The sequence below is a fragment of the Pyrgilauda ruficollis genome, unplaced genomic scaffold (assembly GCF_017590135.1).
Source record: "Pyrgilauda ruficollis isolate IOZ18807 unplaced genomic scaffold, ASM1759013v1 scaffold99, whole genome shotgun sequence".
Classification (NCBI taxonomy): Eukaryota; Metazoa; Chordata; class Aves; order Passeriformes; family Passeridae; genus Pyrgilauda; species Pyrgilauda ruficollis.
In genome coordinates this window covers 898,128-925,031 of record NW_024532043.1, presented here as the reverse complement: position 1 = coordinate 925,031, position 26,904 = coordinate 898,128, and the positions used below count along the sequence as shown (strand labels likewise).

The window sequence follows — 26,904 nt, the reverse complement described above, 5'->3', positions numbered from 1 at the left end:
GTCAAGGTTATATTCACAGTTAAAATGTAGGAGAAACAACGAGATAATAATTAACCAGTAACCATTTAAACATGTTTCCCAATACGCTGCTTCAAACTCACCTACATCCAGCTACATATAAACTAGACCAAATTGTTTTTATTACTGCAGGAAAAATGTGTGCTGTTCTCATTTAACTCTAGAAGAACAAAGAGATGCTGACTATTGATAGAAGTAAACATTATCTTTTAAAATACTGCAGGGAAAAAAGCAGTATTAGTCTTTCCCAAGTGCACTATGTAGTAGTTTACTTAAATTGTATAGGTATAAACATAACATGATGGAATAACACTTGAAATACCTGAAACTGTAAAATGTTTAGAGAAATGACACATGGAAACCAGAGCCACTTGGGAAATAATTCAACCAGTTTTCCTGAAGTTAAAACAGCTTTTGGAAAATGAAAAGAAGCAGAATTCAGGCTCAAGTCAAAAGAGCTAAATGGAAAACTTGTCTTTTCACATAGCTTGTTCTGTCGTATATTTATGACTACAATTGTTTGAAATAATTTTTTGTCAATGGTTGTCTTAAATCCATCTCAAAATAAAAGGCAGTGTTGACTACCACTGGAAAATTGCAAATAAAATGTTTAATTTCAGAAACTGAGTTCACCATTTATAAATACACTAAAACATAGTAAATGCAAAATTAGATTAGGCATAGGTAGAGTATTTTAACAAAGCTACAACTTTTCTAAAAGGTCATAGGCAAATGATGACTTGTTTCCCAAAATTGTATTCAATGAAAACTGAAATTAAAAGATAAGTCTTTCTAGAGAAAAACTAAGGAGAATGTTCCTTTCAAATTAAAATGCTGGCTATTTTTTCCATCTTTTTTGAAGCTTTAAAGGCTTTATATTCCCTTTTGCCTGATGGACACCAACAGTTAGGAATCAATCCTACTACATAAAGTTCTAAGCAGTGCACCATATCCATAAGGCTATTACTGAAAACCAGAAGATCAGTATTTCTGTACTAGGAGATTTAAGAAAGGCTGTTCTACATAATTGAAATTACATTAGGAGTAAGGGCTCAATTTTTACATTAGGGACCTTATAGTTTTGATGCACTAAAGATTAGAAAAGGCTTCAAAATGACATTAGAGTCTTCTTGGTAAGTTTCTTGCCTTTTTTTGTACACAGCATTAAATAACAAGCATTAATTCACAAACTTTGAGAGAACTTCTAAAGACCTTTTATAAATACCCAGAATATTTCTGTAATTCATTTAAAATGTAAAGCCTGAACAGGAGAACCCAGAATGGGAAGTTTTACAACCGATTGCTGTATAAGTGACATTCCATCTCATGTTAAATTTAAGATTTATTTTCAGATATTAAGTCAACAGTCTCCTGTAAACACATCTTCCTCAACAACTCTTCTTCATCCTTTAAGTACTTTAGGGCTTGCAGTTAAAAACACCATATGATAAAAAGACAGCTTGAACCCCATCTTTAACGTACAGCTTTCTTTTGACAACTACAAAACCTGTTTTCTTGTAATTAAAGCAATGTTCAACTAAAATACAGTACCTGGTTTATGGTTTTTACATAATAATTGAATAAAAAACTACAGAATAGAACTGTTTACATCTTTTTTTTTCCTTTTTTTTTTTTTGCCATTCTATTAAAACAATGACTGAGCTTTTTAAAGTTCATTTACAATTATGGATTAAAACCTACATAATTTTGTATAATTTGATGAGACAGGCTATCTCTAGTGTGAACTTTTAAAAAACATATATACAATATCTGGCCTGAAGTACTATGAATAAGGCACATGTAGACATATTGAAAGCTGAAAAAAATGAATCTAAAATTTGGAATTATAGTCACTGATTAGATGTCATACATGGCCCCTACTGGAGCAATTTAAAAATCCAAGTTATAGATAGTTAATATCCAGTGAGCAACAATAGATTTAGTCTAGCAGTTTGTTCATTAGTTTCAATACTGGAAGTATATTAAAGGAAGATTCACTTTCAAAAAGATAAGCTTTTCAAAGTGTTCAATCATTAACCTTGACTGACTAAAGTTGTTGCTTTCATTGGATGTATTGAACAATCTCTCTGAAGGAACAATGCTTGGTGGACAACCCAAGAACCTCACAGCCAATTTTGACAGTACTGGCCAAGATGACTTCTTAAAGTTCCAGTAAGTTAGAGGATCACAGTTATGCTCAAGCACTTCTTCCTCCAAGTAAGAAAGCACCATTTCCTCTGGTAACTTTGCTCTCTCTTTCAGGTCTTTTGTTTTCTTCATGTCACCCATGAGTGACCAGAGATTATCTTCCCCATAAGAATTTGTAGATGGTGAACCTATATCACATCCATTGGAAACAGGTTTATCATCATCTGAGGTAGAACTCATTATTTCCAGCTCCCTGATTAAGTCTTGTTTATATTGTTCAGCCTCCTCTTCTGTAAATAACGATGTTTTATACCGGGGATCCAGAAGTGTAGCAAAAATGTACCTTGGATCATGAAGCGTGGAGGACAATCTACTCACCATAGCTTCTTTCAAAGATTTCAGCATAGTATCTATTCCCATAGTTTCCTCAAACAGCATTTCTATTTTCCTGTTAAGTATATGAATCATTGGAATCACTTGGCTTAGAGTAGACATGTGTGTACTCATCTCCCTACTTGCAGCTTCGAATGGTTTGAGAGCGTGACACACTGACTGCATGACTTCCCACTGATCACAGCTTATTAGCTCCCGAAAGCTGCACTCTATTGACATTTCATCAATTGCTCTTTTCTGTTCAATAAGGCGTTCAAGCATATGAAATGATGTATTCCACTTGGATGGAACATCTTGTATTAGCTGATGCTGAGGCAACTCATACTCTTTTTGCAGCTCAGCTAACTTCTCTTTTGCTTTTGCTGACCGATGGACGCGTTCACAGATCTTCCTTGCAATACTAAGCAAATTCTGAACCATTCTCTGGCTTTTAATAGCCTCATTTACAATTACATTAACAGTGTGACTAAAACATTGTACACTTGAATGATCACCTTCATTTAAAGTTTTCTCTATACTCTGATTATCAGTAACAGTAATCCCAATCTGAAGTCCAATGGAAGTAATCCACGTTTCCCACCAGTATTCTAGCTGTTTTTGAATACTGATTCCATTGTAGTCACAATCGATCTGTGATACATTTAATAGTGCTGAACAATGATAATCCTCACACTGTGGCCGAAATGAAGACTCAAATGTTACCCAATGGGCGGTCAGGGTTAGATATTCTCGTGTTTGGTTGCTCATCCATATTCCAGATGTAAAATGGATCACTCCACTTTCAGCTTCTTTAAGATGTGAAATAATTATTTGTTTTACATTATCATACATATCTGGAATTGCTGTCCTAGAAAAGTAAGATGGAGAAGGTAAAGAATACTGAGGTTGCAAATATTCAAGCAGCCTGTTAAAGCCAATGTTGTCTACAAAAGAATATGGCTGAAGGTCAAGTGCAATCATTTCGGCTACAAGACTTGTGATTTTTTTGGCAACTGGATGAGAGTCACAAAACTTGTCATTGGTTTCATCAAAATTTGAAGATCCTAGTAATTCTGTGCGGAGCGGCATGTGATTATCCGTAGATGAGGATAATACTGTCTCTGGGACATCAGTTTTCAATACATTGTTATGAAACCGCTGCAAATGTCTTAGAAGGCAACTTGTGCCTAGGTTTGTTGGCTTTTTCCCTCTACTTATTATACGTCCACAGTGTGTACATATTACTTTAGTTGAATCTGCAGAACAAATTGAAAAGTGATTCCACAGTTTTGAGGTCTTCTTACTATTAACAGGAAATATAATTTGATTATCATGTGTAACCATTGTAGGCAAGTCAGTCAACTTTGAGGATGAACATTCTGCAGAAGCCAAAGTGGCATAAGGTGAATTTGCCAAACTCACATCGAGAAAGCTCTTTTGGTTTCCAATTACATCAGGATGGCGTCTATATAGGTGTCTCATTAAGCAGCTTGTGCCCATATCTCCTTTCTTACCACGACTTATCATACAACTGCAGTATCTACATACTGCTTTTAGACTGTCTGCAGGTGAGAGTGAAAAGTGGTGCCAGACTTCTGACTTAAGCCTTTTCATAATCCTTTTATTTTGCTGAAACACAGCAGTAGGTTCAAATATTAATGGACCTAATCCCTCACACTGTTTTTCAGGAGATGAAACAAAGGAGACTTCACCTATATCATCTGAAGATGATAGCATTGAGTCTTCCACTAGAGCATCTCCAGAAGTGAGATTAGTATGGATCTCCTCGGAGATTCTGTCTGGAGAAGAGGAAACAGAAGTTGGTTCTTTCATTAGTTTTCCAGGAGAGGATGACATAGAATTCAGATCACTGTCTGATGGTAGTAAAGAAGGCAAGAGAGTAGGAGGTGCAGTGTAGAGAGGTGGTATGCTGGTACCACCCCCATTCTCTTGCAGGACAATGGAACGATGAGCTCTCCACATGTGTCTTATTAAACAACTCGTTCCTAGGTCTTTTCCATTTTTTCCTCTACTGAATTCATTCATGCAGTGGATGCAAACAGCTTTAGAATTATCTAGAGGTGACAAATAGAAGTGTTTCCAGACAGCAGATCTCCTTCTAGAACCTGATGCACTCTTTGGAATTACAACTGTTTTTTCTGCTACATTCTCAACAGTGTCATCATATTGGTTGTTGGCTTGCTGTGGAGATGAACCAACCATGACTTCTTCTTTGCTGCACTTTTCAGAAACTGAGAGGTCTGATATTTCTTCAGAAGAAACAATAGAAACAGATTCCTCAATTATTCGATCTGGAGATGGTATTTTAGAAGCCATTTTCTTTACCAGTTTTATGGGGGATAACATAGAACTCAGATCTCCAACATCTGCAGACTGAGGTGGCAACAATAATGTAGATGATGAAAAGGAAGATATACCTGGCATAGTTCCATTTTCTTGAATTAATACAGTGGGATGTGCTCTCCTCACATGTCTCATGAGACAACTTGTACTTAGGTCCTTTTCATTTTTACCCCTGCTAAATTCTTTCATACAGTACATACATATTGCTTTAGTGCTATCTCTAGGAGATATAAAAAAATGGTTCCAAGCAGGTGACTTTTTTCTGGAGCTTATGTTTCTGCTAGAAAGGAGGCTTTGTGTCACAGCTTCCATTGCTACATCATACAGCGTATTACTATACTGAGAAAAAAGAGATCCATAATCATCTTCATTTTCTGTAGACAAATATTTGCCAGAGTTGTTTGTAATGAAGTTCCTTTCTTTGTCTTCCTGTTCATCACTGCTGTCTGCATGTTTGAAATCATCTTGTTCTGTCTTTATATCTGTTCTTTCTAGAGTACAGTTAATGCTGTTGTCTTCTTGCTCTACTTTCAAGTTATTGATTTTACCCAATACAAAAGTATCATCCATTCCGGGGCAATCTGCTTTACTCATGTCCATGGATGATAAATTCTTGCCAAGACTTCATTGATTAATAAATATAGATAATTTAAAAGATTATTTAAAATTTGACTAAAATTATGTATCTTGTATACTGAATGTAAAACAAAATGTGTGCATGTGTTAAAATAATCTCTGGTTTATGAATTCTGTATCCGTGTTGTGCATAAGCAAATATAATTAGTCATGAAAATTCATTTAAAAATTATAGACTTAATTAATGGAATCCCATTTTTTTCCCAGGATCAGGACATTTCAGGTCATAGATGAATGTTCTCAAAGATAGCTACTGCTAAATGCTTCATGTTGTAGATATAATGCTAAAAAATGGATGTTCTATTTTCTTGTTGAAGAAAGCCATTCTGTTCATCTTGATTGGGCAACTGAGATTCTTTTACACCATCTACAAAAAAAAATCAGAAGACAAAGTTGACTAATGCACATTAAAGAACTACAGTAAAAGTGAAATGAAAGCAGGCACTAGGTATTCTGTATGTTTTGGGTTTTTTCTCCTTTGAGATAAAAATAATTCAATATACTATTAAAAAAAAAAAAAAGGAAGAAGGCCAACATTTACTCAATATATTTATTGTAGGCAAATATGTGTCTACATATGCAGCTTTGGTTTAACTTTGACAAAAAGAGTCCAAGCATCACTTTCATATTTGCTTGCACATACCTATGCCTCATCCTACATCATCATTCAACCACTGCATGCACAGATATACTGAAGTACACACACACACATATCTGTCTAAACCCACAGACTGTAAAGTGTCTATACCTACCAACATATGTGAACACAAGCAGGCATTTAATTATGTTAGCATAGAAATATGTACTTAAAATCAAATGTGGTATCACAGTCCTGTACATGTGAGCCCACCATTACTGACAGCAGTCTTTGAAAAGAAAACAAGTAACTTCCAAGGGTAAGGCAGCATTGTCACACTAATCACTCTGCTTCTGACCATAGTCACACATCTGTGTTCATGCCATAACGCTGCCAGAAAACAACATGGTATAGAAACAAGCTACTTTTAGAATTCCCTGATTAAAAACTGAAATACTTAATTTAGCACAACTGAGCTCTATAAATGTTATACAGACAGACAGGTCTTCCAAAAGTGTAGCAACATCACTCAGAAGCAAAGACACGCACAGCTGCATATGCTGGTGCCTAGTGCAGCACTGCCAGCTCAAGTCCCTCACATGCCCAAAGGTTACACTAGAAAGTCCATTTACAACAAGACAGCTAATTTCAGTTGTGAGTAAAGATTATTCACCACCAATTCCAGTACAAATAGTTAGTAGGTTTTTGAAGTTGCATATAAAGTTGCATACAAAAGGGCAACAGCAGCCTCAGAAACTGGAACCGAGTAGTCCCTCACAAATATGAAGAAGCTGTCTGCATTTATCAGTCACTTTTTTTCCCACCGCAACTATATTAGAATTTTAAATTTTGCCAAACCCTTTCTCATTTATTCTTCTGTGTCATTAATGCAGTTATTGATGCCTTCATTCAAGATAAACATTTTTGGCCATCACACTGGTGATGCTATACTATGCATTGCAATTTTTGCAAACTAAATTTTATGGAACTCTATCTCCACAGCTGAAGCCAAGACACAAATTTAAATTATTTTTTAAATTTTCCAAAACTTTTATGTGTTACTAAAACACAGGCAGAATTGGGGTGATTCTTGGGGTGTCTTGTGCAGGGCCAGGTGTTGGACTTGATAATCTTCATGGGTCCCTTCCAAATCAGCATATTCTGTGATTTCACCAACAGTAAAATTAGCCACAGCCACAAAACACATTAAAAAGGCTGTTTTTCACACTGACATTTCCCCCCTGTATCAAGATCAATGTCATATTGGCTTTGTAACCTATTTTAACTAATTTTTCTCTGAGATTTGTTTACAAGAGAAATTAGAAATACTCACTTTCTGTGGATTTCTGATGTATGGAAAGCCTATCTTTGTGATAACTTCCTTTCTTTTCCAGTGCAAGGGAAGGGGAAGGGAAAAGGAGGGGCAATGGTCTTACTGCAGCTATTTTAAGAAAAGGGAGATGGAGCAGTCAGAACTTGCTAAGAGGTAGGGAGCAATTCTGCTTTTCTTTTTGTGTGAGTTTTAGTATTTGTGCCTTTCTTATTCTCGGGGAAAAAAAAAAATCTGTTTTCAGATACCAAATATATGAGGGTTGAGCATGAAGAACAATGAAGGGAAAGACTTGAAGAAAAACCGTAGATTTCTACAAGAAATTTACATGACACAGGACTTTCCATTGGCTTGTGAAATCACATCAGAGAACAATTCTGGCAGCCAGACTAAATTTACATGACTCAATATAAAATTGAATGAAACAGAAATTAGAGATCACACACATACTGAAGATATGGATGTATGTGGATCTGGGACAAGAGAGAGAGTGTAACACAGTCAACTTTTTAAAACAGCAATCAATTCAAGAGGATTTTTGTTTCATCTTTACTTTGATCTAATCTGTGAATTTGGAGCTTGTACTGCAAACAGGAAAAGCAAGAAAATATAATAAGATGTTGTGACTTAAGATCACAGAAAAGAAAGGCTCACAAGCGAGTGGCTTGTGCAGAACTTATAGAACATAAATTATGCATGGAGTGCCAAGTTACAATAAGGACATTACAGATTCCTAGCTAGATTCACACAAAATAAACGTATATATCCACTAGCATTGGGTTCTGATGAAGCTGTGTGCAATTTCTTTGACTCAAAACAGGTAATCACATCTTTATCCTGATTCCTATAATTTCTCAACTGTGCAAAACCAATTCTAGGCTTTAAACAGAAAAATCTGCAGAGCCGCTTCAAGTGTCCCTGTCCTGATAAGCAGTTACTGCTTAACACAGTGAAGCTTAAAGTAGCTGCGATGGGAAGATTTGAAAACCTGATAAATAACACCAGTCGCAAACTTTATAACCACGCTTAACTAGATTGACATTCATTAACAACACATTGTCGGTGGTTAAGTTCTTAATCACTATCAGCCATTATCACTACATATTCAAACACTTAGGCCCTAATCACCTTATCCTAAATTAGCTTTGAGTACACAATACCACTGAGCTGATGCCGTGTAGTTAAATACTGATGGATGTAGTCCTTGACAGTCTTAGTTACTGCCTGAGGTAAAGAGGTGAGGGAGCTGTTTGGACTCTGAAGCAGGAACCGCGGTGGTAGCAGACTTCTTTCTTCCGTATGTCTCCTTGCTGCCACTGTGTCTTTTCAATATTCATACTCTCCTCCACCAAAACATGTGGGAAGCAATCTCATCTGCTCCTGACCCTATTATCTTCTTTCTTTTTGGACAATAAATTGTTCTTGGTCCACCAGAAATCTTTCCTGATAATTCTGTATCTTTGGTTTCTGATTGTTTTTACTGCTTGAATTGTTGATTCACGTGTTTTTTGTCCTTTTGTGCAATTAAACCTAGGTCTCCCTTTGCAGCTACATGTTATTTCTATATTTACGCTTCACTGTGAAAATGCCTGCATGCTGTTCACAGAGTTATTACGCTATTAGCACTGTTAAAAAGCACTTACATGGTGGTCAGTTACACTATTTTAGTCTACTTATGACTGAATGTAAGACAAGAAAAAATTATTTATATCTTGTCCACTCTATGGCTGTTATAGGTCTCTGGCTACATAGTATGTATTTTCCTCGACCTTGTTGCTGCCTTCTAGAAATGAGCAGAGATAGCTGAGATTAGAGGAGACAATCACTTCCTGGGAAATCCCCAAAGCTGGATGCCCCTTAGAAGACTTTGAATGTATTTTTTTTTTTCCATTTTCTTTCAAATGTCTAAGAATTATTTTTGTTGCTTTGAGAACTGGCCAAATGGCAGAGCTCAGAGGGTTGCAATCAGCATGGCAGTCTGGTTAGAGGAAACCTAACTAGAACAAACCTGAAACACAGGAGGGACTGTCTGAATACAAGTAAAAACTTTTCTTTTGATAGTGACAGAGCATTAGAAGCAGCTGCCCAGAGAGGTTGTGGAGGCTCCTCTGGAGATATTCAAAACCAGACTGGACAAAGATCTTGTCCAACCTAATCCAGCTGAACCTGCTTTAGCAGGGGGAGTTGGACTACATGATCCCCAGAGGACCTTCCAACCCCCATCATTCTCTGATTCTGTTATGATGTTACATCATGTAAAATTAAATCAAGCTCCTTCCCTTCAAACACTCTTGCACATTCAGCTGAAACGTTCTTTAGAATAGTCCCCAGAATACTAAGGGTCAGAAACATATGTATGTTTTTCATCTCCTCCTCCCATGCCAAGTCTATGCAAGAGTCAGTCTGTTTTAATAAGAAACAAAAAAGGATGTTTTAAAATTTTATAATCAGCTAGAATGAAGTATGAATTTGATTATGACCATAGCTTACATAGCTTATTTACCCTTGGACCAAGCTACTCAAAATTAAGGACTACTGCTAAACAAACAGGATCTTCAAGAAGGAAAATGTTTTCAAAGGTACAAAAAGCTATAGGCAGTGAGCTCAAAGTGATTCATGCTTTTGAAATCTCCACAATGAGATACAGAGACACCTTGCAACAAAACAGTCTTCAAAGAAAATAAACCGAACTAAAGAACAACTATCTACTCAAATGCACTACTCTGGACTATTAGCTCCTGAGCAGTAGTTTGCTGTGGTGAAGCCTACAGAATATTTTATAGGATTTTCCATTCAAAATGAGATTACTGAAAGCATACAGTGGTTGACAAGAAATGTCTGGAGGATGTCACTGATCCTGACTGCCACAGCAAACTGCCATGACCAGAAGAAATCACTGCTGAAGGAAGGGGGTAAAAAGTGAAACACTTGTGTCTCAGAATTGCAGAGACATACATTAACACGCAGAGAAGTATGAAAAGTATGCAAGAACACCAAACCATAAGCTGATTATTTTTTGTAAAGCAGAGTGGCCTGTAAGCTTTAAACCACTTCAGATTGAATAGTCAGGCGATAACCATGAACTTGATTATATCACAGAATCTTGGTGGAAATAATGGTCTAGAAAAAAATGTTTAAAACAAAAAAAAAATTTACATTACTATTGAAGAGCATGTAATGTAAATACAAAGACACACCTGCAAAATGCAAGAACAGTTTTTTCAAGAAACATGTGAAATGTGAAGACAGTGAAAGTAAAAGCATTTACTAGTTTGAAAAAAAAAATTAAAAGTAGTGACAGATTTTGAGCGTAAGACGTACATAAAAGCTCATTAACAGTAATTTGCACAAACGGATGTCAGTTTTATAATAGTGTTAATCTTGTTTATTTTTGGAAAGATACAAGCATCATTAGAAATACCTCAGAGCAAGCAATACAAGCAATAAGAAATACATACTTTAAGAAATTATTTGCTTCAACTGCAATGGAAGGTACTTTGCTAATAAAGGAATATTTGCTAAAGCAAAACAATCAAACAAAACAGAAACACACATACCAAAAAACCCTCAAAAATCCAGAGAATATACATCCAAAATCATAAACAAATCAGCAGAATCTATTAGTATAAATTTTTAGTCCAGGTGAACCTTACTGCTTTTCAAAGTTATAAATCCCTTGAAGAAGAAAAACTAAAAACAGTGCCTTTTATCTATGGAGATTTCCTACGACAAAATATCAGTACTAGCTCAAGTGTATGAAACGACAGAGATTTGCAAGATACTGATCACTAAAAATGCAGAATTAGAAATGCAAAATTGGCATGTCAGTCACACTGAAACAAGGTGGGTTCTAGTTTCAAGTCTCACAGAAGCTCACAGGAATTGGCACAGATGTACAAGCATGAACTAGAGGTATGCAATAGTTTAATCTTGAATAAAGTACAGAAAGTCAGGCTTAATAGAAGACACAAGTCATTCTGGACTTCACGGGAAGCATGATTTGTAGAGAACTGCTGGAAGAGAAAAGAGGTGACACCTTTACTATTCCATTACTTTTAAGTCACCTGAAAGGCAGGTCTTATGAAAACCAGTAACTGTTGTGGTTTTAGAAAGGTTTTCTCTCTGACTTGTAAAACAACCTCTCACATCCACAACCCCAAATCCTCCATCTGGACTTCAAGGAATGAAGAGTGGAAACAGCACCACCATAATTGAACACTGCTCCTTGTTGACATGAATAGTCTTCTGTGACCTCCACAGTGCACTCATGCTACTTGTCAGGACACGACACAGAGACCTCTGATTTGCTGAGGTACAAAGATCACTCATGTCCCTTCATGTTACTGGAAAACTCAGGGCTTGGTGTAAGCTGGGGCCTAAACCAGTCATTGCAGGCAGAGAAAAAAAAACAAGGTGTAGAAAGCTGAGTACAACAGTCACCATTACACTCTGAGTACTCAACTCTAATTACAAATGGAGGAATTTAGCTGCAGCAGAGACTAAAAATATAATAATGGCCACTAAATGTAAATATTCCCCTCTTTCTTGCCTCACAAGACATCAAGTAATTTTATGGTGAACACAAATTATTTTAAGCACTAAAACAGATTTGCTAGGGCCAAGTTACACTTTTCTGGTTTAGTGGACTCTTCTTTGTTTTCTATTTTCCCTACCACCTCTAAATTAATAATACTTCAAGAAGGTAACAGCTCAGAAGTGAAAATTTTAGACCTTTGACTATTGTTAAATGGACAGTGTTGAGTTAAAATGAAACCAGCACACACTACACTAACACTGTAGGAACTCAAACTCCTCAAATTTAGCTTCTTACTCTTGAAAGATGTTTTTATTTGTACAGCTGTTTTCTTCTCTTGTTGCTGTAAACATGGAAAGTCAATGGGATGTTGTTTACTAATCATTTTCAAATAGTCCCTGAAACCTCATAAAAGATTCAAAATGAAAAGCTCCAGCTTTGTACCAGTATCTCCACCTCAAACCCTAAATCATGTGCAACAGTGTGCATGCCATCTCTGCCTGCACAAAACTACATTGGCTCATAGTCCAATGTGTAAAAGGTTGAAAATAATTCACGACAATGGTAAAACTGAAGACAAACAATATGATTTTCAAATTAGCATCATTAAAAAAAATACTTTGGAACAGAGACAAAGTGGAAATTAAGTTATATTTTTAAAGTAATATTTATTTTAAAAAAAGGAAGATCCAGTTCTTCATTCAGTTCTTACACTTGCATATCCTCAATCATAAAACTTCTTAAAAGAATTGAGATAATGCTTTTAAAATATGGTACATTACTATTATACAGTGTTATACATTTCATATTAATTGAAGTGTGATAGAAATAAGGATGTTCAAGTTAGCATGTTTATTATTTACACCGGGCTGACATTTAGTTCTGGTATCCCTGTTTAGTGGTGTAGCAGGGTGCTCTGCCTGGAATGCTGTGAACCAACCTGAACAATGCCGTTTGCAAACCTACAAGTGGTAAATGAAGAAGGGAGCATCATGCTGCTTTTGGTGTCGAATAACGCTGAAACCAGCCTAACTCAACAGTCCCAGAGCTAAACATCCTGATAATGAGATGAAGGTGTGGTAGATCTGTTCCCAGATAAACGAACAAACAAGTGAGACTACTGATAACTTGTCCAAAGCTGCTGAGCTGACACAGCTGGAGACATCTGACCTGACATCTGACCATCATCAGTCACTGTACATTAGAAAAGCCCAGTCCCAAATTTTAATGCAGGGTTTTCTGACATAAGCCTTCTTGGAGTGTATGTATGGAGATTCCTCCCTTAAATGGGTAACATCCCTCAGGGTTACTCCTCTTACTCCTTGAGGCTGAGCTAAAGAGATTTGCCCAAGGTCATTGTTATGGGTGAGTAACATCAATCTACTTAATTGTTTTGCCAGCTTTGATACAACTGCTTCAATACAACTGCTTCATAGTGCACTATATTATATAGTTAATAGTATACTGCACTGTATTATATATAATAGTTGTTACAGTTCCTGCACGGTGTAGTAAATAATTATCTAAATTATTTATATCTAATCATTATCAAAATACATTATATATTTATATAAATATATATGGTTTGCCATTCTTAATCCTGCAGGACAAAGTTGTACAAAGGTTCAATTACACCTCTGTGATCCTTTAGACAAAAACAGTTGGAAAGTCTGGGGCAAGACTGGATCCGGCTACACCCCGGCTCCTCTCAGAGAAGGAGTTTAGAAAGCATGGAGGTCCTTTCTGCACCCTGTGACTCCACAGGAGGACTTCTTTAACAGGCTTTGACGCTCCCATTCAGCTCACTGGGTTTTGTAAACGAGCTCAGTACTCAAATGTTTTATCAGACACAATGATGCAGGCTCACTGCACAGCATGTGTAAGAATAAAGCAGGTGTCTGATACAGGGTACTGAGACAAAGCTCAACCTTATTTCTGGGGAAATCAATCTTCATGATTTATCTGCAAATGTATTAAGCATATATCTATTTGAAGCATCATCCTCCACCACCTAGACTTAAGTAACACTCTTAAACATGTTAAAGCCCATAGCACAGAAATCCCCATTCCATACGGTTTTGAGCAGCATTTATCTTAAAAGAAAAATCAAAATGTAAAGCTACAACGACAAAACAATAACCCTGGTCAAAACAACATCACTCCCAACTTTTAGTCAAAAAAACAAAGAAGTATGTTGCATTACCACCACACATAACATTATGTATCACTGGAATTAGTAGCACTATTCACACCTACAACCACCTGATAAGCCTTTAATTGTTGCTATTTTTTTTTTCCTTAGTGCACTAAAAATACCATCAGATCTCAAATGGGGCTATATCCTTTCACATATCCTTTACTAACTTCCCATTGCAGCACACTGTAATGAAGGAACCCCAGGTTCTACACATGCTAATAATTTGTCCCAGATTCTACTAAGAAATTACTCATAAAAACCAGATCTATCACATTAAGTAAATCATGTCAACATTTGTCTAGGATCCAAACTGTCTCAAGTGTTGAAGTGTTACTTCTTATTATCAGGCATGCAATACTTGTAGGATATGTTTCTGAGCTATTGTTCACACCTACCAAATGTCAGATCTTTCAGTTGTTAAAATGCCAACGTTTTAAGTAATAGTTTCATTAAAACTTTAAGCAGTATTTTCCCAAGCCTTACACATTAGTTCAATGTTGCTACAGCAAATTATACATTTATTCTGATATTTTTATCCTTTATAATTTTGACAAATATCAGGTGCTGATATGATGGGGAAAATCTTAATGTTACAAGAAATAAGCTGGTTTTCTTAAGAAAATAATTAGTTGTTTTTTTTTTTAACACAGCTGAAGCATGTATTGTTTGGTTCAGAGCATTTTTAGAGCAGGACATCAAAGCTGCTTTTAGTATCACATGCTGTACATTTTGGGGCTGACAGGAGATGAATGAAGGTTGCAGTAACACAACACAAAATGGAGAAGATAAAAATAAGAACAGAGTAGAAAAGATGCATCAGTATTACCACAGAACAGGAAAAGCAAACCAAAACAGCAGTAACAATAGGTAAGTCAGAAAAGAATGAAAGGCAGAAGACTAAAGATTTACTGCATATTGCTAGAGAACAGCAGCCTGCTTTCAGTAAAGCATTAGAAAATTCAAAGCAAAGCTCCTCTAACAACTCTTCTCTCCAAGTGATCAATTCTCTCAACAGCCCATTGGACTCTTTTCTTTCTCTTCCCATGCAGCCCACAGCTGACCAAGTAAAAGGGATAGGATTAGAACAAGTGATTTTTCTACTGACTACTCTACCTTCCTAACTTGCAACACTATAAAAACCATACACTTTTGTGGGTTTTATTTTTATTTATTTTTAAATCCAGTAAGAGTGTAACTTCAAGCACTTTAAGGCTTATTTAAAACAGTAAGAAATGAGGCACTTGTGAAGAAGAAAGCTGAATAGGCAGGAGGATGAAAACCAAAAAAACAACCATTTAGGAGAGACACACCATGTTTTGTGTAGTCAGTCTTCTTGGAACTCTTGCTGAAAACATCCATGTAAGTAGAAAGCAGAAAAAGACCTCACAGAATGTAAACTGAGTTCTTTGTAGAATATATTACATTAACCTGTTAAAACTATAATTTTTCTATAATTATATAATACAAAATGGAACTATTTGGAATTGTTAAATTGCTAAGACTACCATATAGCAGAATTTATTTCCATGCTAACCATATGAAGTCTGAAGATGTCAGTTTTAAAAAACTTTCACAGCTACCAATCAAACACATTCTGTGTTCATATTGATGTCAGTTATATGTTCTCATATAGTTTCAACAGTGCTATTGAGAGGTTTTCCATGATTTATATACATAATATTTGTATATGTGTAACGTGACATAATACTATGCTTCTATTAAAACATTTGTATCCTGGAATGCTTGTGAACTCAAAGGAAGGTTAGAAAGAAAATGCAATTCATAGTACCCAAAACCACAACAACATATTTTCAAGAGTATGAACAGTAGTTTAAATACTTCATAGGGGTTTTTTTATACCTAACCTTAATCTTTCTTTTGTCACAAAACTTAATTGCAAGTCAGAAGACACCCAGTATGGAAAAGAACAATTTCTTCAGAGAATCATTTGCAACTGAAGGTACCTTCTTTCTTCCTCATGTATTAAACTGAAGAAGCATGTCTAGATTTTTTTTTGAAGGAAGAGATCATCTCTGTACTAAATCTACTAAATAAAACAGAAAACAACATTCACAATACTATCCCAGGTAATTTAGAACTGTAACAAAGCAAGAGGTAACTTCTAAAACCAAGCTTCCATATCACATGCAGGCATAAGGCACATGCCCATAATAGGGGTGAATGTCTTATGCCTCTTTCAAGTATTTTTTGTCATTCTGTATTTTCTAAGTAAACTGTACATTCATCAGTAGCATCTGACAGTTTCACCTGAAATCCTAGTTAAAAAAACAGTGATCAGACCTCTCTCCCTCTCAAAATAAACCCTCCTATTCACAGAACAGGGGAGAGGGAGGGAGAAATGAGTGTGCATACCTCCATATTCACTTGTCAACCAGCCTGTTCCTAGCCTCCATGACAAGAGGTATTCTCCTCTTAACCTCTTTTAGGGATATATTCTCTTTATCTGCTTCAAGGTAAGGTGAGATTTTGCAAAGACTTAACTGACTCAGACCACCAAGCTAAGGGAAGCCAACACTGCTTCCACCAGCACCACACTGAGCACTAGCAGGAAGTACAAAGATACTCTCCCACCACAAGGAGACAAATAGGTCCTTCTAATAGCTTCTTCTCCCAAAAGAAATGATTCATAGAAGAACCAGCCTCCTGCCATAGACAGATCTTAATTTGACCAAATAAGGAGCAAAAAATACAAGAAATTTTAAATTAAGAATTAAGCTTTTTGTAGTGCTTATTCTAACCAGTGCAGTTCATGAGCTTTAATTAATGTAATGCAACTTATTTTTTAAATAAGTTTTACATAGTACAACTACATGGGTGTCCTATTCAGAGCCGGATCCACAACACTATTAGTAAAAGAAAAGGAAAAGAAATGGATAACCCTTTCCATTCACTTGATTTCTAGTATCATTAGTAATTATTTTAATAAACCTAATATTTTCTGAGGAATAGAAAAGGGAAATAAAAACATTTGGAGAAAAGGATGAGGAATCTTCTTATTCTTTATGAGCATCATTGTATTTCCTGTCATAAATGGATTATGGTCTCCCCACAGTTCAGTAAGCCACTGAAGACAACTCAAAATCACTAAAAAAAGGAAATGAACAGAACCTCAATTTCTCCTGCTTCCCAGTACCAAAGCAGGGTTGCTGCTGACAGCACACTGTTTGACTCCCTGAAAGCTGACCCACTCTTCCCACTGTTTCAGCAGCTACTAATGCAAGTCATAGCAAGTGACAACCTCCCATGAAAAGAGTTTTACATTCTTGTCTTTCAGTTGTTTTCTTTTCCTCCCATCTGTGCATACGCTCCCATATCATGCTTCCACCTTTAACGAAGAATAAATAAGGGGAACCACAGAGTAAAAAAACCACAAAATTACTGCCGTGAGCTATGCCACATTTTAGCACTGGGATTTGCAGTCTCAAATCTTATATTAAGAAAAGTTGTCACGAGTTAGGAGCCAGTAGTTGGGTGTGAGACAAGCAGGCAGCAGTGTTCACACTGCTTTGTTCTCTCCCACCTTCTAGCACTACTAGACCCCTTTAATCAGGAACTAGATTTTCTTCAATGATCTAAATTGCACCTAAAAATTACTATATAGCATATGCACTGAAAGATTAATTCTTACAGTGGATGCTAGAGGACTTAGACCAGTAACATTGCTGACCTACCAAAATTTAAAATTTTAACAGAAAAGGTAACACCCGGATAGCAGAATATTTGTTCTCAGGAGACTGCAGCTCTAGATAAGTGTCTGTTTTTAAGGTACCCACTGTCAAGAGAGTGCTGCTTTAATCACAGATTAAGAAAGGATCTATCAGAACACTGAGCTTGCAGTCAACAATTATTTCATATGTGACTATAAATCAAGAAATAGTTCTAGAAAATACAAAGACCAGATACTCATTTTCATTAGACAGGTAGTACTAAAGTGGATTATTTTCATTGAAGGCATTTAACCTTGAGAGTCACAATGGAAAGGCACTTCAAGTATAATATACTACAGTGCTTGACATCATATACTGAACTTGTCCAAAGCATTCAGTGACCTTGAGATGAGTATATTAGAATACAGCATTAACTACATGGAGAGTGAACTTTTGGATATTCTGGAAAAAAACCAACATTGTCCCTTTTGTCAGATTTCTTTACAGTGGTCTAAAACTGACCTGGGAGGCTGGTACAAACAACAACTACTCTCTCCTGCTCTTCAGCTCTCCTCTGTTTGAAAAGCACTAGCATCTCATTTTTGCTTAGACTGATGAAGAACAATCCACAAGCAGATTTAGTATGTAATAAAATCTCCCACATCTTCTATATGTGTCACCTAGGAAAAGTTTCCTTCAAGGAATGAATCTGAATCATGTGTTCAATTTTCTCTTCCTACAGAGACCACAGTCTTATAGGGAAGGGCTGTGAAAGTTGAGGTTGTTCAGAAGAAAAGCTCCAGTGAGACTTTAGAATAGCTTTTCAGGAAGAGGAGTTTGTAAGAAGGATGGGGACAAACGTTTTAGTAGGGTCTGTAATGGTAGGAAAAGGGGTATGGTTTTAAATGAAAAGAGGGTAGAGTCAAATTAGATATAAGGAACAGATTTTTTACAATGAGGATGGTTAAATGCTGGAACAGGTTTTCCAGAGATGCAGTAGATATCCCATCCCTGGCAACATTCAAGGCCAGGTTGGATGGGGCCCTGAGTGATATAGTGTAGTTGAAGATGTCCCTCCTCATGGCAAGGGGTTTGACTAGGTGGCCTTTAAAGGTCACTTATTCTGATTCTATGACCCCACCAAGACTTTCAAGTGCAACATTTTCTCCATCTTAAACATTTTGTCCATCGGTTGCTAGCATGCAACCAATGCTAGCATGTTAATCAATAATACAGATGGTTTAAAAATTGAACTATTTTATTCAGGACATAAAGAGGATGGCATAAGAAATAAATACAAAGCTCTGAAACACTATACAATAACAACATTCACTGTTACTCCACATATAAACACTTATCTTCACATGCACAATTTTTTCTCTATGGCATTTTACTTAGGAATCTCAGGCTTCTAAAAAATTCTGTATTCAAAAGCTCAAATTCAATATATAAAGTTTTAATATTTTCAGAAAAAAACCCTAGAAGAAAATATTGAAACTAACTCACTCAGTGAAGACATAAAATCCAATTAAGACACCTGTAACTTGAGTACATGAGGAATGCAGCATCTAAGTTATCTCCCCTTTTTAAATGGTATAATTCAGGGTAAGGATGCCAGCTGATACCACAGAGTAAGAGATGCCCCATAAATCATAAAATAGTTACTATTTCTGTACCATTCTAAAGATATCCAGGCTTCCAAACTTAATTTTTAAGGCTCAGGCACTCACACAAGCCTCCTGCTAAATTATTAAGCTCCACACAAGTCACTGCACAGGCATACAATCATTCATTCCCTTTTTCCATTGTTTTCCTTTAAATTAATAAAAATAATGATACAGGACCCAAAACAAACAAGCTGCTCACTAGTTTATTGAGAAAAACAAACAAACTTACACATCTGTTCCATCGCAGGCAGGCGGCTTCATTTGAGGTTAAATACTTGCTACTCAAACTTAATGAGATGATTGTATCTAAGGAAAAGAAGAAAGTAATTACTTTTATTATTTTTTAAACACATTAACTGTCACATTGGCGACTCATGGGATGTTTCAAATTTCTCTTTAAGTGACAGCTCCAGAAACTGCACTTACATGACTCTCACCTCTTTTCAAATCTCTAATCCTCACAGCTACCAAGAAAAAAATCAGACATTATCACTTCTAGAGCTCCAAAGCAAAATAAAAATTAAAAACATAATAAAAACCCCCCAGATGACTGCTAAGACAAAATTTTAAAGTAAAATTTTTGCATTTATTTTAGCACTGCTCCATTTTTTTATGCTTATGCTGAATGAAACAGAGTCTACATTACATGAAAGATTTCAAAGGAGCTTGCTGACACCTTTCCATGCACTAAGGATTCACCTTGTTACACCTTCTCTTCTTAAGCTAAACATATTGCTTGTACACAGCACTAACCACATGTATTAATCAGCATGCAATAGCACAGAAACAACACAAGATTATCATTCCCCATGTATGAGAAAGGAGCGATTGAAAGTGGAGCATATTAGATCACAAATTTTGACTTAGCAACTAAACAGACCAAAGCTGTCTATTGCAGGACACATTTTTTGAGTCTTGCAACTTCAGTCCTACTGATCTCATCAATATATAGACATGAGTGCCATAGTGCAGAGGCCCCAGTACACTGAAAAAACCCCAAACAAACCAAGAAAACATTTTGTCACTTAGAAACTCCATAATCTACAAGGCATTCTCTCCGTATTGCAGTGATTGCTCTTCTTAATCAGACTGAGATGTTTAACACTATATATACATATACATATATATATATGTACACACACACATGCATACATATACCCACATTTAGGGATTTTTTTCTTCAGGAAGGAGATCACCTCTCAGAGGGCAAACAGTCCTGATGCCTGGCTTAGCGTGCATCAAGAAATGAACTATGTATTACTTCTCTTACTGATATTTTTTACTTAAAAACACTCCTATAGTACCTCTGAAGCAATTGAAACACCTCCAGAGCTGTGCTGCTGGCTAATTTGACTGTAGAGATACTGTAGCTATCCCTATTACAGCAACATTTAAATAATATATGCAGAGAGGAAGGTGTCAGCCAAGGAGACACAGACCCACCAGAGGCACGGTGCTCAGTGGAGCAGTTAGGGAACTCTCCTCAGATGTGGATTAAGCTCCTCAGGCAAAGCAGGGAAGTGAACCTGGCTCTCCCACATTCCTTGCAAGTGCCAGAGCTATCAGACTACAGGCAAAATAAAGTACAAATATGCATCTTTATGCTTGCTGATGTCTTTAAAAATACCAGAACCCCTCAACCCTTCCATTTCCCCCCCTCTCTGATTTGTTGAAGATGACTGTAGTTTCAAGCCCAGCCAAACATTTTGTTCAATTCAAATTAATGTTTGGGTTTTCTTGATTGCTTATTTTTGTGAGAAGAATAACAAAGAAAAAATATTTTTTTCTGGATAAGAGATTATTTTATTTAGAGGCAGACACTGATTCAGCATATAGAATTACAGCAACAGGTAAGCAGAATAAGTATTGAAAAATCACTTAACCTATTTGGAGTAAAACAGGTAAAAATTCGTTTATCATTGTCACATGAGAAAAATACATTATTAAATATATTTTCCCATATATTTTGCAAATAATTGCAAAAAAGTATTGCTAAAATGTTTAACTGTTAAAAATCTTACTTTCAACTTTGATTTGCAAGCTAACAAGTACACCCCAGAACTGGCTTTTATATTAAATATACATAAATTCTGAATAGTCACTGCAAAAATTACTTTAACACATTACAGGAAAAACATATCTGTAGGACACCAGTGAACACAAACTAAAAGACAGTGTAAAGAAAAACAAAAAAAAAATAGAAAAAAATCCAACAACCTTTCACACAGCTGTAACAAAAAAACTAGTAACCTTCTAAACATTCAGAGAGGGATTGTCCAACCCTACATGTTTTTAAACAACAAATGAGGAAGGGAAAGAGCTGAGAGATGGAAAGGAAGCAACTGTGCAGTAATTGCTAAAGAGAGCACACAGGTTGTGAGTTTACATAAAGATTATAGTAATATAATAATATTTCTTATGTCAACATCCACTGAAAACCAGTCTTAGACTATAGAAAATACTCATACCCCACCTTCCAATATGTTGCTCAATACAAAAAGAAATCACTACGTATCCTGAATCACCATACTTGAATGAAAAGAAGGGCCTTAAAAATCAAGCTTTTCCCAATTGGTGCTTTAACAGCCCATCACACTGAATTCTATCTCATCACAAAAAACCCAAACCAAAACAAAACCACAACCCCAAACTTAAACCAGTACTACCGTGGTTAAACTATGTATCACACTAATTTGGGATACAAGTTCCTTTCCTTCACCAAACAACCAAAGAAAGAAACAAAAACAAAAAAAAAAAAACCAAAACACCAAACCAACCAAACAAACAAGCAAAAAGCAGAAAACAATTATGATAAAAGCTTTAGTTTTTTTTTTACTTCTTGACCTGAGAGCTTTAAACTCTAGATTTCCTTTGAAAGCTACTGTTAGGCCACATATAAATTTTTCACTAACTGGCTGAAATGAAACAATTCCATAGTTGTAAATTGACCAGTACTGAGGACGCCAATAACAAATAGAAAAAAAAATAGTCAAAGATGTGCAGAAAACAAGGCACATCTGCCATATAAGAACTCCCTCTTTATGAGTCTGTTTTGACAGTATACACTACAACAGGTAACATGATGTAAATTACATTAACTTATGTTGATACTACTAAAACACAAAGATTTTCTCTGCTTCAGAAAAAATGGCAGTCATGATGAGTTAAACACTCTGCTCTATACAGTGCAAAATTTCCCACTAAACTATCTATAATATTCTTTTCTATATAAAAACTAAGCCAATATACATGTATCATCATGTTATTTACATATGGCTGATTATTTTAAATGTTCATTATAAGGGCAACCCCATAGCAAAGCATGCTCACTTTGAAGATGAAACTCTTATAAAATTAAAAGCAAGCTGCAAGAAAACAGGATTTACAACCCCCCCTGTAAATATTCTTTACTGTGAATGACAATAAAATGCAGCAAGCTTTTGGGAAATACAACATATATATTCTTTAACTCAAACTTTCTCAGAGGGGAAAAAAAACCTCTCAGAAGTTAATGTATTTAGGATTCTAAAAACTGAGAAAACAAATTCCAAGAAAAAAGGGAGAAGAAAACAGAAAGACCCAGCAGGCTCAAAGGCTACTTCCTTCTGTAATACCTAGTTTTTGAAAGTATTTGATAGGCTATTCTACTTTAGTGGATGGACAATTTTAAATAAACATATAAAATTCTGTTGCACTCCTGTATTTTCCAAGGCCTTGTTATAGTCTTAGTGATGTGTTAATACTTATTGAAGAAGACCCCCTCTTGCACTAAGCACCTGTGACACTGGCTGTTCTGCAAACACAGCTTCTTGCTCTGCACATTTACTGTCTCAGTATAAAATAAGCCATAGTAAGGGGAAGCACTAGATAGAGAGGCTGCAGCAGACAAAGTAACAGAAAGATAGCAAACATTACTCTAAGCTCATCACCTGTCTAGCCACCTGCTGATCTATACTTTGCCTCTCACATTATCAGTGAGGATTCTGTACCTGTTACAATTTTGCCTTATATAGATGTCATTAATGAGTGGTTTGGCTGCTCAAAGAAACACTGTCAAAGGTACTGGTAAAAGCAGGGTTTAATATGGGTATGTGAAAATGCAACTTTACAGAGTTCAATGGCAAGGTTCACTCTACTACTTACTACACAGACTAAAGCATGCAAAGGAAGATCAAATAAGAAGCAATTTGGAATGATTTACACAAAAGCTGTGAGTGCAAAAGCAGTAAGACTGCGAAGGATATGGGTGGAAAGATAAGGGTGCAGAAGGATTTAGCAGGACTTAACACTTGAGCACTTTAACGTTTACACGGGGGTTTGATAGTTTTCACAGCAACAATAACAATGACTTAATGATTCAAAATATTAACACTTGTACCACAATCAATTCACATACATACAGGTAAGTGATGTATACATTTATTTCTATGTATGGAAAAGCTAATATGAAAAATTCCCCTCAAATTCACTACAATATGTCAAATGCCTTTGCATTTCTCAACAGGCAATGGTTACACCTTGAGGAACATGGAGATGGGGGGAGAGGGGCTGACAGTCCTTGAATACCACAAACTTAAGGGTTTGCGAGCTCTGGGGTGTGCTGGCACAGGCTGCTGCGGTCCAGGCAAGCCCAAACAGTATCACTTAGGATTGCTGTTTAGAGGGTCAGAAGCTGACTGACTTTGGCCATCAGTAACCTTCCTTCCTGACTGTAAATCAAGTCAGTAACTAGTAAGCTTTTTTCCCCAAAGTGCAGTAACAATGGTACCGTTCCACTCAGGCTACAGCCAGGTAAATGGTTTACCAAGGCTACAAGCAGTAATTGCTCATCCTTTGTTTCCCACCTTTACCAAGCCAGAGCTCCTGGTATGATCAGGGAGTGCCTCACAGCCCAACTGGTATAGTCAAGGGACGCTTCACCCTCAGCTGGTTTGGTCACAGCTCACCAGGAGCTTCCAAGAAGGCAGAGTAGTTACAAGGACACGGGGTGTTACACCACAAGAAGTACAAATGTTTAGAAAACTTTTATCCAAGATGCTTAGTTTAGATACTTCATTTTACTTATTCGCAATCAATTCTTATATTTGACTGCTCTGGAGAACTCCTATGGAATAAATTCCTCAACATCTGTTAAAGCTGCAAGGTATTAGCAACATAAATTACCAAAGCAGACACACATCCAACTGTACAAAAACTGTCAGCACCTTGCCTGTTGGTCTTATACCTAGTGGACAGCACCCAAATTTCTTAAAGTATGCAAAAGAATTTATTTTGTTTTGAACAAATTTTTTTCCTCTGCAAAACCAGTCTCCACAGTGAATAATAACTAGAATGTCCCTGCCCAGTATTTGCACAAACACAGGCTTCCTAATAGCAGCATAGTATCTTGGGGATAGTTGATAAAGTCTTCCAGACTTCACTCCCCCCAGTATGTAAACCACTAATGTCCTCCCAAGGGTGCCTGCCTGCTCTTAAAGTGAAACACTGCATTACTGGAGATAACCTTTAGAAGAAAAGTACTGTGCTCATGCTCTTGAAAAGCAAAACAGATACACATGTATACTGGGCTATAAGAACAACAACATGTAAGGAAAGTCTGGAAAGTACATTCATATTATGGGGGTTTGAAATGCTTTCTCTGCTTAGTATTATAAGTGTAGCATGACAGCTCATGCTAAATTACTGAAATTTCTCAAAGGCCCCCCCAGAAACAGGACAGGACTGCTTCTAACACATAAGCACTACAGAGAAAGGTCTCTACACTGCAAAGCCTAACTCTACTAAACTTAGCAAAGATAAATAGAATCACCATTAATGCAAAAGACACTTTACCTTTCAGGACAATAATACATGTTTTTATACTTTTAGTAGGCTGTATATACAGCAGACAACTTCAAATGTATCAGACACCCTGAGAACTCCAGTAAGCGTTCTAACACAAGCACTCTAACACCAGCAGCTGTCTCAGTGTAGATTTGGAATTTACAAGACATTTTTAAGCAAAAATTATCACGCCCCGAGCAGAAAAACGAGAGCAGCACTACATGAAAGCTAAATTCTGCACTTTTCCGAGACACCATTCTTGAGCGACTCTGCCCAGGAGGGACGGCTGGAATTTCACCGCACACAAGCACAGACGCGGTGCTTACGCCGCGGCCGAAGCCGCTGGCGGGCGCCTGTCCACCTCGTGTCCTGTTTCTCTGGCGGGGGGAACGCTTTTTAGGAATCCCGGGCTTTCCGGTCTCGGCACCCGTTTCGGGAGCCTGTACCCGAGGCGGTCGCCAGTCCCGGGCTCGCACCCTGAGGAGGACGATGGGCTCTCCACGCCGGGGCTGCCTGGGCCATCTTGGGTCGGGACGGCAGCGGCCACATGGTCACCGCTCCCTGCCGGGCCCGGCTCCTGCGGCCCCGCCAGGTGGGCGCGGGCGCTCAAGCCCCGGCGGGTCCCGCCGACCCGGCCCGGCCCGGCCCGCGCCGCGCACAACGCCGGGGGCGTTCGAGGCGCGCCTGGCTCCGCGGCGGGCACCCTTCCTCGCCCGGGGGAAGGTGGGGTCTGCCGGGCGGCCCGGGACAGACCGAACCCCTAGGCACCAGCGACCTCCGTTCACCGGGCCGTCCGAGCCCCCTGCGGGGCCCCGCAGACAATAGAGCCGGCACCGCGGGCCTGGTTCCCGGCTTCCTGCACTACCCCGCCGCCACACGCCCCCTCCCCGGCCTAGCGGCGCTGTCCCGCGGGCGTTCCCGGGAGGGACAAGGCGCCGCCAGGCCCGGGACGCAGGTCCCGGGCCGCGCAAGGCACCGAGGCCGCTGAGCCAAACGCGGCGGTGGCGGGCACGGGAGGGGGAGGGGGGGTGCGGGACCAGAGAGCCGTACCGCCCTGCCCGGCGCCCTCCCGGTGCCGGAACAGTACTACTCACCTCCCCGGGCGGCTGCCGCGGGGAAAACCGGAGGTGGCCACTGCCGCCGCCCGGCCGGGCCCGAAGGAGTTAAGAGGAAGGGCCGGGCGGGCCCGTCCCATTCATTACCCGGCGCTTTGTCTCCGCCGCCGCCGCGACGCTGAGCAGCTGCCCCGGCTCGGCCGCCGCGGGCGCGGGGCGCAGGCGCGGGGGGCGGCGCCACGCACGGCGCGCGACATGTCAGCGCGCCGGGCCGCAAAATGGCGGCAGCCGGGTGCTATGCTCAGGGGGTGCGGGGTTCCTTCACATCCGCGTCCCGGCGGTGCTTCAGGCGGGCCAGGGCCCGACACCGGCTTTCTCCGCAAGGGTGCGGCCGCTGGTCGCTGCACTCCGCTTCGTTCCTGGGGCGGCTGAGGGCGGCGGCTCTGTGGGCGGCGGGCCGGGGCCGGGGTCAGGGTCGGGGTGGTTCCTGCGGTGCTTCAGGCCCGGGGATGCCT

At 38.2% G+C, this 26,904-nt stretch overlaps 1 protein-coding gene across 1 annotated transcript; it reads right to left on the bottom strand.

Moving 5' to 3' along the window:
• Positions 1 to 613: 613 nt before the first annotated feature.
• Positions 614 to 26,589, bottom strand: ZBED4 (zinc finger BED-type containing 4). The gene is made up of 3 exons (XM_041490138.1): positions 26,429 to 26,589; positions 19,741 to 19,817; positions 614 to 5,905 (listed from the first exon to the last, which is right to left on the bottom strand). Exon 3 carries the CDS (start codon positions 5,500 to 5,502, stop codon positions 1,984 to 1,986), a length of 3,519 nt encoding a protein of 1,172 aa, XP_041346072.1. The 5' UTR covers positions 5,503 to 5,905; positions 19,741 to 19,817; positions 26,429 to 26,589; the 3' UTR covers positions 614 to 1,983.
• Positions 26,590 to 26,904: the final 315 nt, after the last annotated feature.

Bases quoted from the DNA above. Each gene is read 5' to 3' on its own strand.
- ZBED4 (XM_041490138.1), bottom strand. From the start codon at position 5,502: ATGGACATGAGTAAAGCAGATTGCCCCGGAATGGATGATACTTTTGTA.